At 49.8% G+C, this 17,191-nt stretch overlaps 1 protein-coding gene across 1 annotated transcript in view; it reads right to left on the bottom strand.

Moving 5' to 3' along the window:
- The window catches only part of LOXL2 (lysyl oxidase like 2), a 42,248-nt gene that overhangs the window by 5,606 nt on the left and 19,451 nt on the right, over positions 1-17,191 (bottom strand). Inside the window, exons 4-9 of the mRNA XM_074928433.1 lie at positions 12,388-12,610; positions 10,272-10,455; positions 6,233-6,384; positions 5,069-5,236; positions 1,735-1,900; positions 886-1,129 (exon numbers count right to left, since the gene is read on the bottom strand). Of these exons, the coding sequence (XP_074784534.1) occupies positions 886-1,129; positions 1,735-1,900; positions 5,069-5,236; positions 6,233-6,384; positions 10,272-10,455; positions 12,388-12,610 (1,137 nt within the window). The remainder of the gene's footprint in view (positions 1-885; positions 1,130-1,734; positions 1,901-5,068; positions 5,237-6,232; positions 6,385-10,271; positions 10,456-12,387; positions 12,611-17,191) is intronic.

Here is a 17,191-nt window from a genome sequence, read left to right as displayed (position 1 = left end):
CCCCAAGAGCCAGGAAGGCAGGTACTCCCTGCGCTGGGCTGGGCTCCTCCTCCCCTAAACACACCATCACCTATTTACCTTCGGTTCTGTGCTGCTGAGGTTTTAATGCTGCTCGTGCTCTGACTGCAAACGTTCCAGCCCAGCCTGGACCATCTGCCCCGTGCCATGACCCGTAGCTCTGCGGCGTTGCAACACTGAGATGCAGCTACCTACACCTCTCACCTCATGCTGTTGTAAAGGACTGTTAGATGTGAGAATTTACAGCTCTGGTGGTTTCCCAATGGCTTACAACAGTGGCAGGACGAGAGCTGGGCACTGTGAGTTACTTTGCTCCGTTTTACTAAAAATTAGAGAAAATCAGCCTTGTAACAAGCCATCGTTTCAGAGGCAAAGCATCTGGATGGCTTAGTCCCAGCTCTCTTTCCTCCCCCTGGTTTACTTTGGCTGGAACTGTCAGCTTCCCCCTGAAAAATGATGCGTTGAGGGGGGTGAGTTTACTGTTTGTCAAAAATAAGCATGAAAATCTCCCAGCTGTACACAGTCTGAGTGGAGTGGAGATGCATTTTAAAAAATTGCAGAATTCCAGCGTGTTCTCGAGTCCCTTCCCAGGTGAGGGAAGTAGCTGCACGGGGGCACCTCTCTACACACAGGGGGGGCACAGGCATCCTGTCTGGACACAACACACACACCAACCCCTGCTCAGGGACTGCCCCGGGGCATGTCTCTCCCCAGTTAAGAGAATTAAGAACAGACCAGGAGCTCTAATTCCTACTGTCCCAGGATCACAGCTGCCCTGACACATGGTGTGGCTCTGCAGCCCTGGGGAGGCCAGACGGGGGTGGCGGGAGGCACCGATGGTGCAAACCCCGTCCCGGCGGCGCTCACCGGTGACAGTCGTGCCAGACCCAGGCGTGGCGGCCGTTCTTGGGGCGGAAGTCGGACTGGCCGTTGTTGTGGATCTGGGAGGAGAAGCGCAGCAGGCGCCGGTAGCCGGAGGTGAGGGAGGTGTTGACGGCCGAGCTGGCCAGGCAGTTCTCCTCCAGGGCACACTGCAGCATGAACATCGGGCGGTCCTCCAGGTACGATGTCTGCTCCACCAGCTCGGCGTTGAGCACCAGGTCTGGGGCGGCTGGCAGGAGGGAAGGGAGGTTTGGAATGGATTTGTGGGCTACTAAAAAATCCCCACGAGTGTCTGTCAGAGATGGGGGTCAGTCCCCCTTTGCTGCCCTGTATTTCTCAGTCCCATCACAGAATTATCACCTCAGTTGGAAAAGCCCTTGCAGCTCCTCCAGCCCAGCCATGACCCTCACCCTGACCGTTCCCAACTCCCCCAGATCCCTCAGCGCTGGCTCAGCCCGACTCTTCAACCGCTCCAGGGATCCCGGGGACTCCCCCCTGCCCTGGGCAGCCCATTCCAACGCCCAACAGCCCCTTCTGCACAGAAATCCTTCCTCAGAGCCAGCCTGACCCTGCCCTGGGCAGCTTGAGGCCATTCCCTCGGGGCCTGGCGCTGGGGCCTTGGCTCCAGAGACTCATCCCCCCTCTCTGCCCCCTCCTGGCAGGGAGTTGCAGAGGGCCAGGAGGTCTCCCCTCAGCCTCCTCTGCTCCAGACCGAACCCCCCCAGTTCCCATCAGCAGCAATTTGCATCTGTTTTGACCTGTCCAAGGTCAAACTGCATACCTCAGGACAAACATGCCAAAATGAAAAAAAAACCCAAAACCTGAGTTACTCACTCTCGGAGCAGGACACACCAGCACCAAAACGGCCCCCTCCTCTGGGACAGGAGACGTGGGCTCCGTCGTGGCGACAGTGGGCCAGGGACATCTCTGTCCCTGAACACTTGACCCCGCTCATGACCACGTTGTCAGCGCTGATGTCTCCATGCCAGTACCAGGTTTCCTGGGCAGAAAAAGGCATTTAACACACAGTTCAGTGTTTAGAGGACTGCTGGGGGAATATTCATCCCCCCTGTAACTTGTATTTGCCCTCTAAGGAAGATCAGTGCAAAAGGCCCTGCTACCAAGGAGACAGACCTTGTCAAAGGATGCTGGAGTGGAGAAGAAAAGCAACTTGGGAGTGAACTCAAATCTGTTTACACAGAAGGTTGGTCAGCCTAGGTTTTAATCCCAGTCCCATGTTCCCTGCCCTGAACATCTGACCGGCGTTAAGCAAATCTCTCCTTGTTTCTGAGCTGGTTTAAATCTCTGTTTGTTTTTAATCCAGCTGTAAACTCACTTTTCCACCCTGCTCTGCCCATCCAGCTGATGAATTCATTTTAGGGCTGATTTAAGTCATTTAGGTTGGGCCTTTGGGAGAGATGCCCAGCAATTAAACCCCATCTGTCTTGTGACATCTGTGCACTTGGCAGGGCCACAGGTAATGCCAGAGTGCCTGCCTGCACAAGGAGGGGAGGCCGAATTAACAGCCACGCTGGACATGCCAGTGGAAACAAGGGATTTGAGGAGTACCAGGACTAAGGGGGTCTGCACCTCTTGGTTTTGAAGGGAGATTCACAGATTGTTCAAACCCTTCATCCCCCAGTTTCACAAAACTTGTGGGAATGACTGAAAATTAACTCGCAACAGAACACCACTCACAAAACTAAGCACACTAAACCCTGTTGAAGCTGCAGTTGCAAAGCTTGGGAGAAGGTGAGGGAAGGAAGAAAGAGGGAAAAAAAAAAAAAAATCAGATCTGTTTGTGTCAAAACTGGGAGCACGTTTCCAGGAAAAGAAAACCCATCTGTACCATTGCTTCCATTGCAACAGGCTGTTTGTTAACCCTGTTAGCAACACTCTTTGCACACCCCCACACAGGGCTGCCCTGTTCTACACAGTGTAGCTTTATGCTCGTGTAGCTGGTGCAGCCGGGATAGGCATAAGGGCCTTTTCTGTTCTAAATACCAGCAGTCTCAGCTAAAGGAAAAAATGTCTTGTTTCTTGCTGGACTCTCAGGGCTGTGTCAATAGAGCCAGGCAGTTGGAAAGGCCAGTGTTCAAGGGACGTGGCTATCCTCAGCTCTGCTCGGCAGCTACGCAAGCATATCAGCTGGAGGAACCAGCCTGCGGGGGGATTGGCTACAATATGGCCCGGGCAGGTCCAGCCTCCTACCTCCACAGTATCCAACCCCAGTGTGACCTGCAGATCCCCCCTCCAGCCGTGGATCACTGTTAAATTGGTTGGAATCTGCCATGTCCTCCTGGACCCTGGCTTGGTCACTCGAAGACTCAAAGTTGTGACAAACAGGACACTGAAATCCCAGATACGTAACATTCCCTCTTGAAAATTATGAGTGTAAAAAACATAAATATAGCGACAGTCCAGAATATCCTGTCATTTTTTTCCCCCTGACTGATGGGGAAATTTAGTTCAGGTTTCACCTAGCAGGTTGACACACTCAAACAAATGAGCAAAGACCCCTCTCCACTCCAATGTCATAAACTCTTGCAGAACTTCACCCTCTTCCTTTCCTCCTACTTCCTCATTATTTCAGATATCTCTAATCGTGACCCAAAGAAACAGCCTTTGAAGTAACCGTGTAATTCCGCTGACACACAGATTTAATTAGAAGTAGCATGAAACAATTTTGCAGGACTGCGCTCTCCAGGCAGAGCTTTAAGCGTCCGCTTCCGCCTACAGTCTCTCCGCTTTCTCAACAGGCAGCCACCAGCCCCGAGGCTGCTGAGGCTGTTCCTCACTTCAGGGCTTTATTCTTCCTCCCTGCACCAACCCAGCGGGCAGTCAGCACAGACACTGCTTCTCCCCAGGTTTATCACCCCAGCCCCGCAGAGCGCGGAGCAGGTCAGACACGGAACCGCCGCCGAGCTGACACGACCCCGGGCTCGCAGAACGGGGACAGCCGCTGCTCTCTGCAACCACATTTTACTTGTTTGCCCAAGTTTTCGATTTCCGGAAATTGTTCAGGGAAAATAGTTTTCCTTCCAGAACTGATCTAAGGCTGTTTTCTGTGTGCGGGTTTCCATCTATGTAAACACACATGAAGTTTATTTATTCTGCGGCCGTTTGAGCTTAAGTTTCCCCAAAGCTGCTGGCGATTGTTGATTCCCGGTTGAAATGCCTCAGAGCGGCTGCATTTCCAGAGCACAGCAAGACAACAAGCTCTGGCAGGGGATTACTTTGTCCTAGGGAGAAACCAGTTTATTTTAGGAGCCCAAATCCCTATTTTCCAGGTGTCTGAGAACCACAACAAAGGCCCAAAAGTTACATATTTGCTTTCAAAGGGATCTGCCCGTCCCTCTTTCAGTTTGTGATCCCTGAGGGTTGTATCAGTACAGAAGAGTGTCTTGCACCAGGGTTATCAGCCAACACCAGCTACTTACACCTGATGCCATTTATCCATCTGGGACCTGGGTGGGAAGCTGCTGCCCTCCCTCCTTCCAGCTCTTCCAGTTGCTGCTCGCTTTCCTCCAGCCGGCACAGCAGGCTGCCATTCGCTGCGCCAAAGAGCTTTGCTGGGAAAGAACACTTTATTCCTCCGTGGTTATCCCCAGCTCGTTAGTTGGTAGCTTTGATCCCTTTCTTAAGTGCCATTCTTAGTCGTGCACAAGCAGGGAGGGTTTAGGGCGTTTGGCATTAGAGGAGTGAGAAACACAACCAACGTGGGGAGCCAGCCCACGGCTCTGGCACACACCGCACTGAGAAGTAACCACAGGAGCAAAATCAAATTGTTTTCAAGTGATTTGACACCAGGTTAAACTTGGCCTCCACACTTCAGTCCGCCTGAGGAGTTTAACTCCCCACTAACTCAGGGAGGCACAAGAAACTGCACGTAGCCGCCAGCCCAACCAGGGCTAAGGGAGTCGGGCTTCCCAGGAAACCTGAGCAGTTTGAAAACAGCCGCTTTGCCCAGAGCTGCAGGAGCTCTTTCTGCTCTGGATTTCCCCCACTGCCTGTTGTGCAATGAGGTTTAACCTTCAGGGTCCTTCCAGCTTTGAAGCTGCAGTCTGTGGTTTAATTTCTGTTTTTCCTCCTCCTCCAGCAGCCCCTATTCAACCACGCGTGTGCCATCGCGTCAAAAACACCCGCACGGGAGGGCCCAAGGACTCACCTGGAAGGCGTGGCTGGCGAACCCCAGGCCCAGCTGCCGACACACCACCATGGCCTCCACGGTGCTCCAGTTCTCGCTGCAGACGGTGCCCCATTTCAGGGTGCCGTTGCGCTCCGCCAGAACCTCCACCCGGCCCTCGTAGGGGTTGCGGCCGCCGCTCAGACGCAGCTGCGGGGCACAGAGACTCACGGGTCAATAAACGTCACGGCAGACTTTGTGGGGAAGATGCAACAGTTGGGCAAGTCACGCTCAGGGGCTTCTCAAAGTTTGTGGTTAAAGTCACCGAGCCCAGAAACCTCAGTTCAGCTGATGCAGTCTGGTGGTTCATCTTCCCCCGTGGACAGGAAGCAGCCTAGCCAAGCCCAGCATCTGAAAGTGGCCTGGACCAGCTGCACGAGAGTAACACACTCCCTGGGGAAGTTTCCCCCCTCCACTCCCTTTGGACCTTTGGCAGGAGCATTTACTCAGAGGAACCTGTGTCTGCTTCTTGTAGTTAGATTTTAAGCCCCACATGGCAAAGAGAACAGCAGCACCTATGCTAGCAGCCACGCGGGTAACCATCATGGTAACCAACCATAACCCAACTAATCAAGACCCAACCCAACTACGGTAACCAACCATGACTCAACTAACCAAGACCCAACCCAACTAACCAAGGTACAACCCAACCATAATAACCAACCATGACCCAACCCAAGTACGGTAACCAACCATGACCCAACTAACCAAGGTACAACTCAACCATGGTAACTAACCATGTCCCAACCAACGAAGACCCAACCTAACCACGATAGCCAAACATGACTCAACCAACCATGATTCAACCAACCAAGACCCAACCCAACCATGATAACCAACCAAGATCCCATCACAACAGGGACACACACCAACTTTACAGGGCCACTGAACTGCACAGGTTGCAGCTGAAGTGACACTTCACCCCTTTACAAGGCCCTGTCACGGTTGGAGGAGCTCAAAGCTGGGTACAAAAAGGGAGCATCATCCTTCTGTGCCTTCCCGGCTCATGCAATGCAGATGTTAAAATCTCAATTGAATAGGCATGGATTAGGTGAAATGATTCCTGCCCAGACGCCCTGCACAGCAAGGGAGGGCAGGTGATGCTCTGGGATGAGAACACCTCACCACGCTCACTCAGCCTCTCACCTGATTCTGGAAGCCCATCGCTGGAACGTTGCATCTCACCGCAGCATCTTCCTCGTGGTTACAGCCCTGAGACTCCGTGTTGAACTTGCAGTCCGTGACTGATTTTTCAAAGCCCGTGCAGTCGATTTCGTTTAGATGAATTGGACCCATGCCTTGGGGAAGGAAAAAGAAGAGAGTCCTTACCTTCTGCCCATGCTACTGTGTGGTGAAGAAATATCCAATAACATCTTTAATACATTGCAGACATCTCACTGGCCTCTAGCATTCAAAACAAGGTAATCCTGAAAAAATTCCAGTGATTTCTTGTAAAAATAAAACAAAAAAGCTGCGAGATTATTATTAATAATTTTACCGTTAAATTCTTTCCAGTAGTCTCTGGGACTCAAGCACGGAAGAACGACAGAAAAAGCCAAGTTTCCATTGTTACATAATTTACAAACTTCAGCTGTAGGAATTTGCAAATTATGACCTTTCGGCTGAGTCTGTATGCGGGAATCTGCTCCCAATCAAGCCCTGACATTTAAATAGGACATAGACACGTTTGCTGGGACAACAAAACATAACACTGCAGGGATGCGCGAGAAGGCAGTAAAACAACTCCGGGGCAGGTGCGTGTTAGACTCCAACAACGCTGATGGAAACAAGAGAGTGAACATCATTTCACGCTGCAGAGAATGGTCTCGAGGCGTTGGGAGTCAAATCGAATAATTTGGTTCCTCCCTGGACTAGCGTGGCAGCAGACAACTGTCATTTCTACCAGAGAAACACAGCAAGAGGAGAGACACGTATGAGAAGGCACTAATCCTGTCTGCAAAGCTCAGTTTCCACACTCAGCCCAAAGCTGGTTAGAAAGAAGTGTGAGGGTGATGAATCAGAGGTTCCGGCAGGTGATCTTCATCATGGAGGAATCACCAGTCTTTCTTGGAGCCCGCATAATCCATGAGTAACACACCGGATAGTTTTGACAGGAGATCCTTGCAAGTAGCAGATGTAGAACCTCTGGTCTCCAGCAGTTTCTAGGACGCTTTCAGAGGTGGGAGGCTGAGAATAAAACCACTTCTGAACTTTGCTGTCAACATACTCTGTGGTCTTGGTGTAATCAGGTGTTTAGCAGCCACCGTGCTCTGATCTGCAGCCCTCGGCCAGGCGCTTCGGAGCTGCAGGTGGAATCTGGGTGATGCAGGTAGAAAAACAACTGTTTTCTTATCATTTCGGACAGCGACTGTTGATTCTTCCTCCCTGCAACACCATTCCCATCACAGAACAAGCAATGAGGTCTCTGCAGAGCCAGAGAGCTTGTACCTGGCTCAAAGAGTTCGAATCAGAGAACAGACTCCGTGGAAATGACATCCAGGCTGCTGGCTCCGCTTCTTCGGCTGCACCCAGAGATGACACAAATTGCCCAAAGTTAAAGAGCAGCAAATTTGCCATCTGGGCTCTGATCAGCAGCCTCCCGGGCACGCACTACCTCGCCACGAAGCCTTTTTTGCTCGCTCCTCTAGAAAGGAAAATTTTACCCAACTTCAAGCCTGCTCCTTTTAGTTCAAAGCAAAGACTCTGGAAGGCAGCAAAAGGTAATTGGTTTTTTAACAGTAGGTGGGATCATTTTGCTTAAAAACCTCTTCCTAGTGCCATCTGGAGCCTTTCTAACTCGATGTGGCAGCCAGCACACCTGTGACTCAGACACCTAACCGTGGGTGACAGGTTAATGATCTGTCTGCTGAACCCCTCACCTCCTCAGACTTCTGCTGAGACACAGGGAAAGCAGAAAACAAGAAGAAAAAAACCCAACCAAACACGCTCTCTAGCATAATTCCACAATTGTGTGGTGGAATGAGTCAGGATGTGCCCTGGAGCCTTGTTCTGACAACAGCAGCAAGAAGAACAAAAGCAGAGATGTAAAATGCATTGGGTTCAATCTCATCCACACAATGAATTTGGCTCTGGACACGTTTTGCCCCTCAGCACTTCAGCTCGCCCAGCATCCACCCAGCACACAAGATCTGTGCAATGCAGGAGCAGAGCGCCAGGCTGAGGCTGCTGGGGAATGTGTATCTAGCCCTTTTTGATTCTCTCTTATTAAAATCCTGTTTGTGGTCTACATCTGGAAACGGTGACACTGGCCCAGTCATCCCGCGAGCTGCCCAACAGCTCGAGTAGGAGGAATGCCTTGATGCCGACCGGAATCGGAGGGTGATGCAGCAAGAATGCAGGATGGATCCAGTCCGACATTCTCCACTGAAATAGCCCGAGAAAATGACAAAGCAGGAGGGCAGGGCCACGGCGCTGATCCACGTAACCCTGGCACATTTGCTTTTCTCATGGAAATTCCTTTACAGCACATGGAGGCAGCGAGTGCTGCTGTCCCGGGCACCGAAATGCAGCCGAACTGCATGGCTGTACGTGCTGAAATATGGTGTTAAAAATTATATTTTCTCCTATGCCATTCCCTTTAGCAGAAGAACAGGATTAGGAACGTACATCCAACGTATTCACCTACTGCTTGTAGTTGGGTTTTTTTTAATGTTCTCCTTCCAAGGTCATCGCAGCGGACAACACATTCGGGAGATCTGAGCTCAGTATCTTCCTTTCAACAGACTCTTGTGTGAATAAAGGTAAGTTGTTTCATCTGGGTCTCAGCTGCCAATTTATAAAAGAGGGAGTAAATCTTCCTCTCCACACTCTGAACTCTTGCTGGTAGGCACTTGTCTCCAGCAGGTCGCTTTGTCTTAACTGGGAGTTCCAGACACTGCACACTGATTTAACACAGAGCCCATCTTTTTATATTTTACCCTGTGAAATTCAATCCAACACAGCAATAATGAGACTGGTCTTTCAAATTAGTCTTTGAACACCCAAATTCCCCGAGATGCAGCTGTGACAAAGCAAAGCATAAACACACACAAGGACGCGGCGTTTAACAGCTGTGAGACTCCCCTGTGCAAGAGGAGCACGGAGGTGAGTTTGGGCCAGAAGAGTTCCTTTTCCTACCACAATGTGACAACCTGGCTGCTGAAAGGAGTTATCAAGGGCTTGTCATCCCAGAGGACAGTTTTGACAGGGTGCACTGGCTGAGTGATGGAGTTTAACGTTAAAAGAAAGGAAAGCGTGTGGGAATCAGCAGCTGCTGTTAAGAGTTTCCAGGCTGCGGCTGCTGGGAGATGGCAGGAACATCGTGTTCCTCCCTCACATGGCAGCCGTTTCTCCCCCCCCATTGATGATTATGCTGTTTCCTAGATGCATCAGCAGCTTCCTGCATCCCATCGCAGGATGTTTTTGCCAAATCCAACGGACAGGTCACATCTTAAAGCTTTCCAGACTCTGGACATCACCTCTGTGTTTTTACACATGTTGTTGCTTTCCCTCCCCTTCTCCAAGCTGTGCTGGGCTGGAGAAGTTTCACCCATTCATTTAGCCTCACAATAAAGGGTTTGGTGTCATTTTCTTTACGGTTTACACCATGGGAGCAAGGTGGGTGAATCAGAAGGTGGTTTGAGAGGGCGTGTGTTAGGCTTTGAGTTACCATTTACCACAGTTTGGGATTTAAACCAACTCCCAAATACAGGAAATCCAAACCCAAACCTGGCTCTGAACTGCTGAAATGCCCTTCTATTTATAATGGGCTAAATTAATGTTCTGGTCTTAAATTAGAGTGTGTTTGAAGTCCAGATCCAGGACCCATTTTTTCCAGGAACCTTCCAGTAATGCATTACACCATGATGTGGATCTAGAGGACTCAAAGAGAATTTCAGAGCAACGGATATGATAACGAAGAAGTAATTATTGGAACAGCTGTCTGAGGGAAAGGTTAAACTCATCATCACTAGACTTCTTTCAAGGAATCCTGAATATCTTTCTAAGTCACATATTCCAGTTCAGCCTCAAGCTCCTGGACTCAAGAGACTTATTAAGGGTAGAGAATAAATTCCTGGTCCCCAAAACAAACATCCCAGTAAAAATACGCTCTGCCCTGTATCATGAAAGGGTTCTTGGAGGTGGACAAGGCATGACCGGTCCCTGGAGCTCCCGTTGCTCTTACCTTGCCCGAGTCTTGCGCCCGTTATCGCTTCCTTGGCGCTGCCGAATCCCAGCTCCCGGCACACCACGCTGGCTGACACCAGGTTCCAGTTATCGTCACAAACTGTCCCCCACTCCCCGTTTTTCAGCACTTCAACTCGTCCTTCGCCAGTGTTGGCTCCCCCTTTCAGCCTCACCAGTGGTTGCTGGAAGACACAGACAGAAGTGGTGTTACCACTGCCTAGGAACAAAGCGGCTGTTCTTCACTGCTCTTATTTATGGCATGTGGCTGCAGGTAAGTTGTGGCCCAAAAAGCATTACCCTGAGGCACCTCGAAACCACCACCACATCATACAAAAGGGTAAAAGGAGATCTTTATCTGCTAAGCCTTACGGTGCATAGATATACATTTCTCATGTCCCTGGACGTGGGCAGAGAATAAAGAGATATCTTCGCTCTCTGCAGATTCAGTGCTTGGATTTAGGAGCCTTCTTCACACGAGCGGTTGTGCAAGAGAAGAGTGCTGCTGCACACAGGAGTGGCTGGACGCTTCTCATAGCACATCCCTCGGGAGCCTTACAGGGAGCTGGGAGATCACACCGAGCCAGCCCGTGCACCAGTCTCATCCACTCGCTGCCTGTGGTTCAGCTGCTGAATGGATCCATCTGCCGTGCATCTCCAGATGTGCACAGCATCTGGATTAACCGAGGAGACCAACGTGGGGCTCAGGCCACATCAAACCTGTCTGTCAGCTGCAGTTACGATGGGTGGAATAAGTGATGGGGCAGGTTGCAGGCAGCAATATGCAGCTAAGCAACAGGTCCAAGTCCACTAATTTCTATTCTACTTCTATTTCTCTTAGTCACCGACTATACACCACTTACAGCCTTCCCCAGTACCAAGATGTGTCGTTGTGGTGGGAGCACAGTGTCAGCTACAGAAACACCGCGTGGTTTATGCAGAGCCCGAGACCAGAAAAACCTTAACTTCTAAAACTGGAAGCATATAGAGTTTTCCAGGCTGGGGTCACACGAAGGACACCCAAAGCCTACACAAAGGCTTAAGGAATTAGTTGGCAGTGAGCATGGCTCAGAAGATTAGTAATGATTTACAAGACCTTTCATCTTTGAGGCCTAGGTTCTACAAGTTCTCATGCAGAGAACTGCCTGGGCTCTGGGCAAGCAAACCACGACAGGACTGCACTATCCCCACTACAGCAGTGTTGGGAGGTGTTGTCTGGCGTCTCCTCACGTGCCAGGAGTAAGCTGGCTCCTAAAGCCAGAGGTTAAGGGCTGGGGGATGCAGGCTACAAGCAAGATCCACAGCACCTAATGCACCTTGCAAAAAAAAAAAATAATTTAAAAGACAAAAAAAAAGGACCCCAAACAAACTAACCCAGCCCTAAAGGAACCCCAAGATCACCCCTGTATCCTAAGGCTGCACATACCTTACAGCTGGAAAATTTCCCCTAGCATCAACCTAAACCACGTTTGCTAGAAGTTAAACTGTTCTTTCACGTTCAGTTGCCCCACTGACACTGAGAACGACTGACTCCAGGGTGATTTTATAACAGCCTTTTGCATATCTTTGAATTTTTACGCTACACTCAGCCCTCTCCTCGCTAGACTAAACAAACACAGCTTTTTCAACCTTTCCTGTAGGCCGTGTTTTCCCAGTCTCTCGGGGTATTTCTTTGCAGAAGACACAGGGGTAGCGGAAACACCAGTTGATTTCCCTTGTACCTCTTCGGGAGAAACAACCCAGCAGTATTTAAGTGACTGTGAAACAGCAAAGCCCGGCAGCAACTGGGCACGCATTCAACTGGCTTGAGCAGAACAGCTCAAACAGAGACGTGACAAATGTATTTTCTTACTACTTGCTCGCAGCCTTGCCAGCTGCAGCGGTGAGCCAGTCTCCCACCCTTCTGAGCCTGCAGAATGAGGCAAGGTACCACATATTTGTGAGGATAGAAACTCATCTGGGCTTGTAGCGAGAAAGGAATGCAAAGAGGGGACATTTGCACAACAGGCTGGTCGTGCCTACGGGCACACACATGTTCAGGCCCTACGGCTGAGAACCGGTGGTGAATAGTTACACCCCGAGGCTTTTCCTACTTGACAGGCTGCCTCCCTGCTCACCTCCTGCCTGAAAGCTTTTCGGAAGCCACTGTGGCTGCTGGGGGCAAAGGCGCGTCCCGGGACGCAGCTGACGACCGCGGGCATCCCGTTCTCACACGTCGCGTTCTTCTCTGCGTCCACGTTGAGGTGCTTGCCCAGTTTGCAGCTGGAGATATGAGCCTCACTCCCACTGCAGTCCATTGAATAAGCCCAGTAATACTGCTTCCTTCTGCTGGCAAACATCCTTCAAGGAATAAAAGGGAACAGGAAAAGAAAAAGTTTGGAATCTGTAAAAACTGTACTGATGTAGCTACGTTTGGGAAAAAAACGCCTTGAAATAAAATGAGGACTGAACAGCATTATTTAAAGGCTGAGCCATTTATAGACACAATGAGTCTCTGTTAAGGTGTCACTTGGGATTAAATAGGTCACCTCCTTAAGCTAAAGATCAGAGCATGAATCAACAGTTCAGCCGGAGCAACAGTTCTGCACTTGAAGGAGAGACACATCATAGAGATCCCTCGGCTACGCAGGGGTCAGAGAGCAGTTAGCTCAAACAGCAGAGCACAAGCAGGGCCTGGGCAGAGAACGCTGGGGAGTTTGGACTGGAGAGACCCCCAGAAGACCCCTCCTGTAAACGAGCTGCTCTCTGTACGGGCCGTCACCTATCGGCTGTGAGAAGATGGCAGTCTGGGGAAAAGCCACAGCTCTCCGGCTCCTCTCAAAGCTGCAGTGTTAACAACTGTGAGCCTGAAAGCAATTTCCGAGAGCAAGAGCAATTCCCTTGATGACATGTTCACAGCGGAGGAGATTGGCAGCAGTTTCTGCTTCTTGCTCCCAAACTTTAGTACTTGCCTGGAGGTGCTCCAGTGGCTCCTAAGGGGGAAAGGGCATGTGTGATAAACAAGAAAAGAAAGTAATTCAGCTTCATCCTAACCACATTGCAAGGCTGTCGGATGACCGTGTGGGAGCTAAAAGAGTCAATGAAGCAAAAATATAGGTCAGATCATTATCAGAAGGGAGATGTTAGAACTTAAGTTAAAAAATAGCCAAGGCGCAGAGGAGCCAACGCCCTGCTGTGATCTTGACGTGGCTTTGCGAGGTCCCTGTGCTGCTCCTTATTCCAGGACTAGCTGCCATGCAGCCCTGGCGATCCAAGGATTAGCTGTGATAAATGGCATAGCAAGGTGGGTGGAACCTGCTAGGAGAAAAAGCACCAATTCTGATTAACTGTAGCACATCCCTGCAGGACAGAGAGCCCGAGCGGGATCTGGTAAAGGGACAAAGAGCCTTTCACAAGCTGTTGGTTTAAAACTAAACTGGACAGGTTGAGGGTTTCCCAGCTGATGCCCTTTGGTGGTCTTGTGTGGGCTAATTCACACAGTCTCGGATGCTTGGGGTGGACTATCTTCTCCCTTTCTGCTTGCTAAGCTTTGCTGACAACCTCAGCAGTTGTCTAGGCTCATATGGCTCACAGCCATTGACTAATCCCTTCTGGAACCAAATTTCTCTGGGTTGAGATTAGGGCCAAATACATCCGGGCTGGAGATAGAGATGCAATTGCATCACGTGATGGGGAGTAAATGCTGTGCTGGAAAGAACGGGAGATGGGGCAGGGCTGAGATCTATCCCACAGAGCAGCGACAGGCAACCTGCCTGTCCTGTGGGTCAAACACTGGCTGTCCAACTCCAAGCCCATCAAAGCAGAGCTGTCAGGAACCCCGAATCAACAGAAAATAAAAGAGAAATAGGAAAGGGGGGACAAAAATTTGTTAAAAAAGTTAAGACAGAGGATGCAAGCAGAAAAGAAGTGCTAGCCACTTCTCAGTTAGAATATCCAGTTCAATTTGGACCAGATCTTGAGGACTTTTCTTCCTTTTAATTAAACTACCCAGGATACTACATGTCCACCAAAAAGCCATGAAAACCTTCGCCCTTGGGCTGCTGGGGCTCAGCACCGAGGATCCACTTGAACACTGAGGTACGTTACAAGCTGGGAAGCATCTGGACACCACCCCACGCTCCCCCCCGACCCTTCCAGTCTGTGGGCTCAGAACGGAGGTGAGAACCTGAAGGAGCATTTCCACGGAGGGCCCTCCGCAGACATGCGCAGAGAGCTCTGTGAACTCCAGAGCAGACAAGAAACACAGCCTGTCTTAGAGAAGTAATTACGGGGATGCCTTATAATAGCAAACAATGACCTCATCCTGGAAATTTCATGAGGCATTCACATCTGGTTGGTATTAATGGCCCTTAGTAGGCTGGGGAGAAATAGCCAGAGAAAGCCCCACCTCATTTCCCCAGACCAAATATATTTAAAAAAAAAAAAAAAAAAAAAAGAATGCAGATGATCTTTACAGATAGAAACTCAGGGCATTCTTGTTATTTACTTTTTAACACAGAAAGGGTGCAACCCACCTCTCACTGGCCTTGGTATGAGCCAAGAGCAATGCTGCTCAGATCAGAGGTGTGAGTGAACAGTCACGCTGTGAGAGCTCAGCCAGCAAAGTTGGGAGTCCAAACCATTTCTGCTGGTGAGGAGAGATGGATCTTCATCACATAAGCTTTAAACAGAGACACAGCTTAAACCCAAGGGCTGTGGGAAATGGCTGAGGATTTAGCTAAAAGAACCTTGCTATGTAAGAATGCATCTGAGAGGACTCGGGGAGCAGAGAGCAAATCATTACACACATGCATGCCAGGAAAATTCACCCAAAACACACTGAACAGAAGCTGGTGAACTCCTCTTCAAGGGCGTCAGCATGAAGTTTCTACCCTTGAGAAATTCTTCAAGCATTTACTGAAGTTAACACTTTTGCTGTCTTCAGCCTCAGGGAGGCAAAAGAGAAGCCAGACCTGCCACCTTCTGCCACAGGCCTCAAGAGCCTGGCTTTGCTAGGGAGAACCCAAACCACGAGGATTTCTGCTACAAGTGTAGAAGTGATTAACCACCCCACACATCTGACCAGATTTATAACGCTACGAGCAGACTGGTTAAACTGGGAGATGCTGTTTGGACCGACATTGAACAAAGTATCTGGAACTGCTGAGCTCCCTCCATCCAACTCTTTGACAAATCACAAAGCTGTAAGGCCTCCAGAAGGCACCAGGCCCATCTCTCTGCCTTAGGCATCTCCCATCACTAACTTCTATTCTCCCCATCAGCAAAACGCATTTAATTCTGCTCTGCTTTCTCAACCAGAGCAGGAACTGGGAGGAGGAGTTAACAAGCGGTGCCTACATAAAATCACTTTGAAGAATGAACAAGAACATGGAAACAACATTGAAATTTGTTTTGTTTCCTAACATAAATCATGCTGTCAACTCCAGAGTCTAAGTTACATTCAGGAATAAAACCCTGGCACCGGGACAACAATGAACTAAGTTGTTTTCTTTCAAGCGAGATCCATCTGCAAATCATTTCACCTCCCACCATTGTGCAGGAGCAGGGCAGAGCATCGGCTAGCTCAGCGTGCAGAGCTGGAGTTTGTGGGGAGCAGGCCTGGTGGGGATGTGGGAAGGGGGCACTCGCAGCCCTGGCCAGCAGAAACCTGATGCCAGCTGAGGAGCAGGAGCGGGAAAGGATCCGCTCTTGGGAGAATGGTATTTAGAAATTAGGGAGAGCAAAGCCAGAGAAATGAGAACGTTTCTGAGGCTTCACATTCACATGGAGAGAGGGTTTAGAGTTCAAGTGACCAGCCAGAGATGAACTCTTCCCTCTCCGAGACAGAATGTGACCAGAAAGCGTGTGGGACAAAGCACAGAGCAGTGCTCGCATGGCCCAGGAGAGCGGGCGGTCATCCTTCCAGATCCTTCATCATGAAACAAAGATCACTCGTGAAGTTCCCAGCCCAGAACTGGGAGGTTTCCCTCACCAGCGAGGTTACCAGCAGCGCTGGCTGTACACGACACATCTGCCAGTAACACAAAGCACAAAGGCAGATGGCCCAAGCAAGAACACAGCTTTTAAACTATGCTAACCAAACAAAACTGTCTAACTGGCAAAATTTTACAAGTTTCTTCCCTCCAATAAAATGACATCCCGTCTCTTTCATCCTGGGATAATATTCAGCTTATTTTTCAAAATACCCTTCCGTGGGTGCAGGAGCCCAGCAAGCTGTTACTGTTTGCCGAAAACACGCAAAGGTGAGGGAGGTATGAGGGCACTTCAGCAACTTGTCTGGCTCCGTAGCTGAGATCTCCAAGCCTGGTATTTGTAAGCTCTGCCTATTCACAACTCCAGCTCTGCTGAATGGGATTTTCAACGTTGCTGAATATTATGCTGAACAACTGTGCCTCAGTTTTTCCATCTCTATGTGTATTATCACAAGAGATGGGACAATTACCAAGCTCCCTGTTATTTAAGGCAGATGGCTCCAGCTGCTAAAGTTAACGCTTTTCTTGGAAACACCATGACTGAGAAGCAGGAAAAATTTACTTAGTCTTACTAGAGGTAATTTATTCTGCCCTCCTGCTCTGATAAGGGGATGGGAATCTCAGAGCTGAGACTGAGGGACATGCTGCACTGATGGGAGCAAACACTCCTTTAACCGGTGTCCAGGGCAAAACATGAGACTGCCTGGTAGCAATTATTAATTCACTACTCATCTCCCTGGGAAGCCTGAAAACAGACTTCCACTTGGGATATTTATTTTATATTCTTTGTGCTGCTATGTGGCTTTACGCTATTCCAACCCAAGGACCTCTTCAATTGATCACGATCTTGCTAATGAAAGAAATGAAACGTGGCCAGCCAGTTCCAGAGGGAGCTTTCAGAAATAGCAATGGCACAGGCCAAAAGGAGCAGGCAGGAAAACCACAACTC

Source organism: Athene noctua, chromosome 28 (genome assembly GCF_965140245.1).
Source record: "Athene noctua chromosome 28, bAthNoc1.hap1.1, whole genome shotgun sequence".
Taxonomy (NCBI): Eukaryota; Metazoa; Chordata; class Aves; order Strigiformes; family Strigidae; genus Athene; species Athene noctua.
This window is presented reverse-complemented; position numbering and strand designations above follow the sequence as displayed.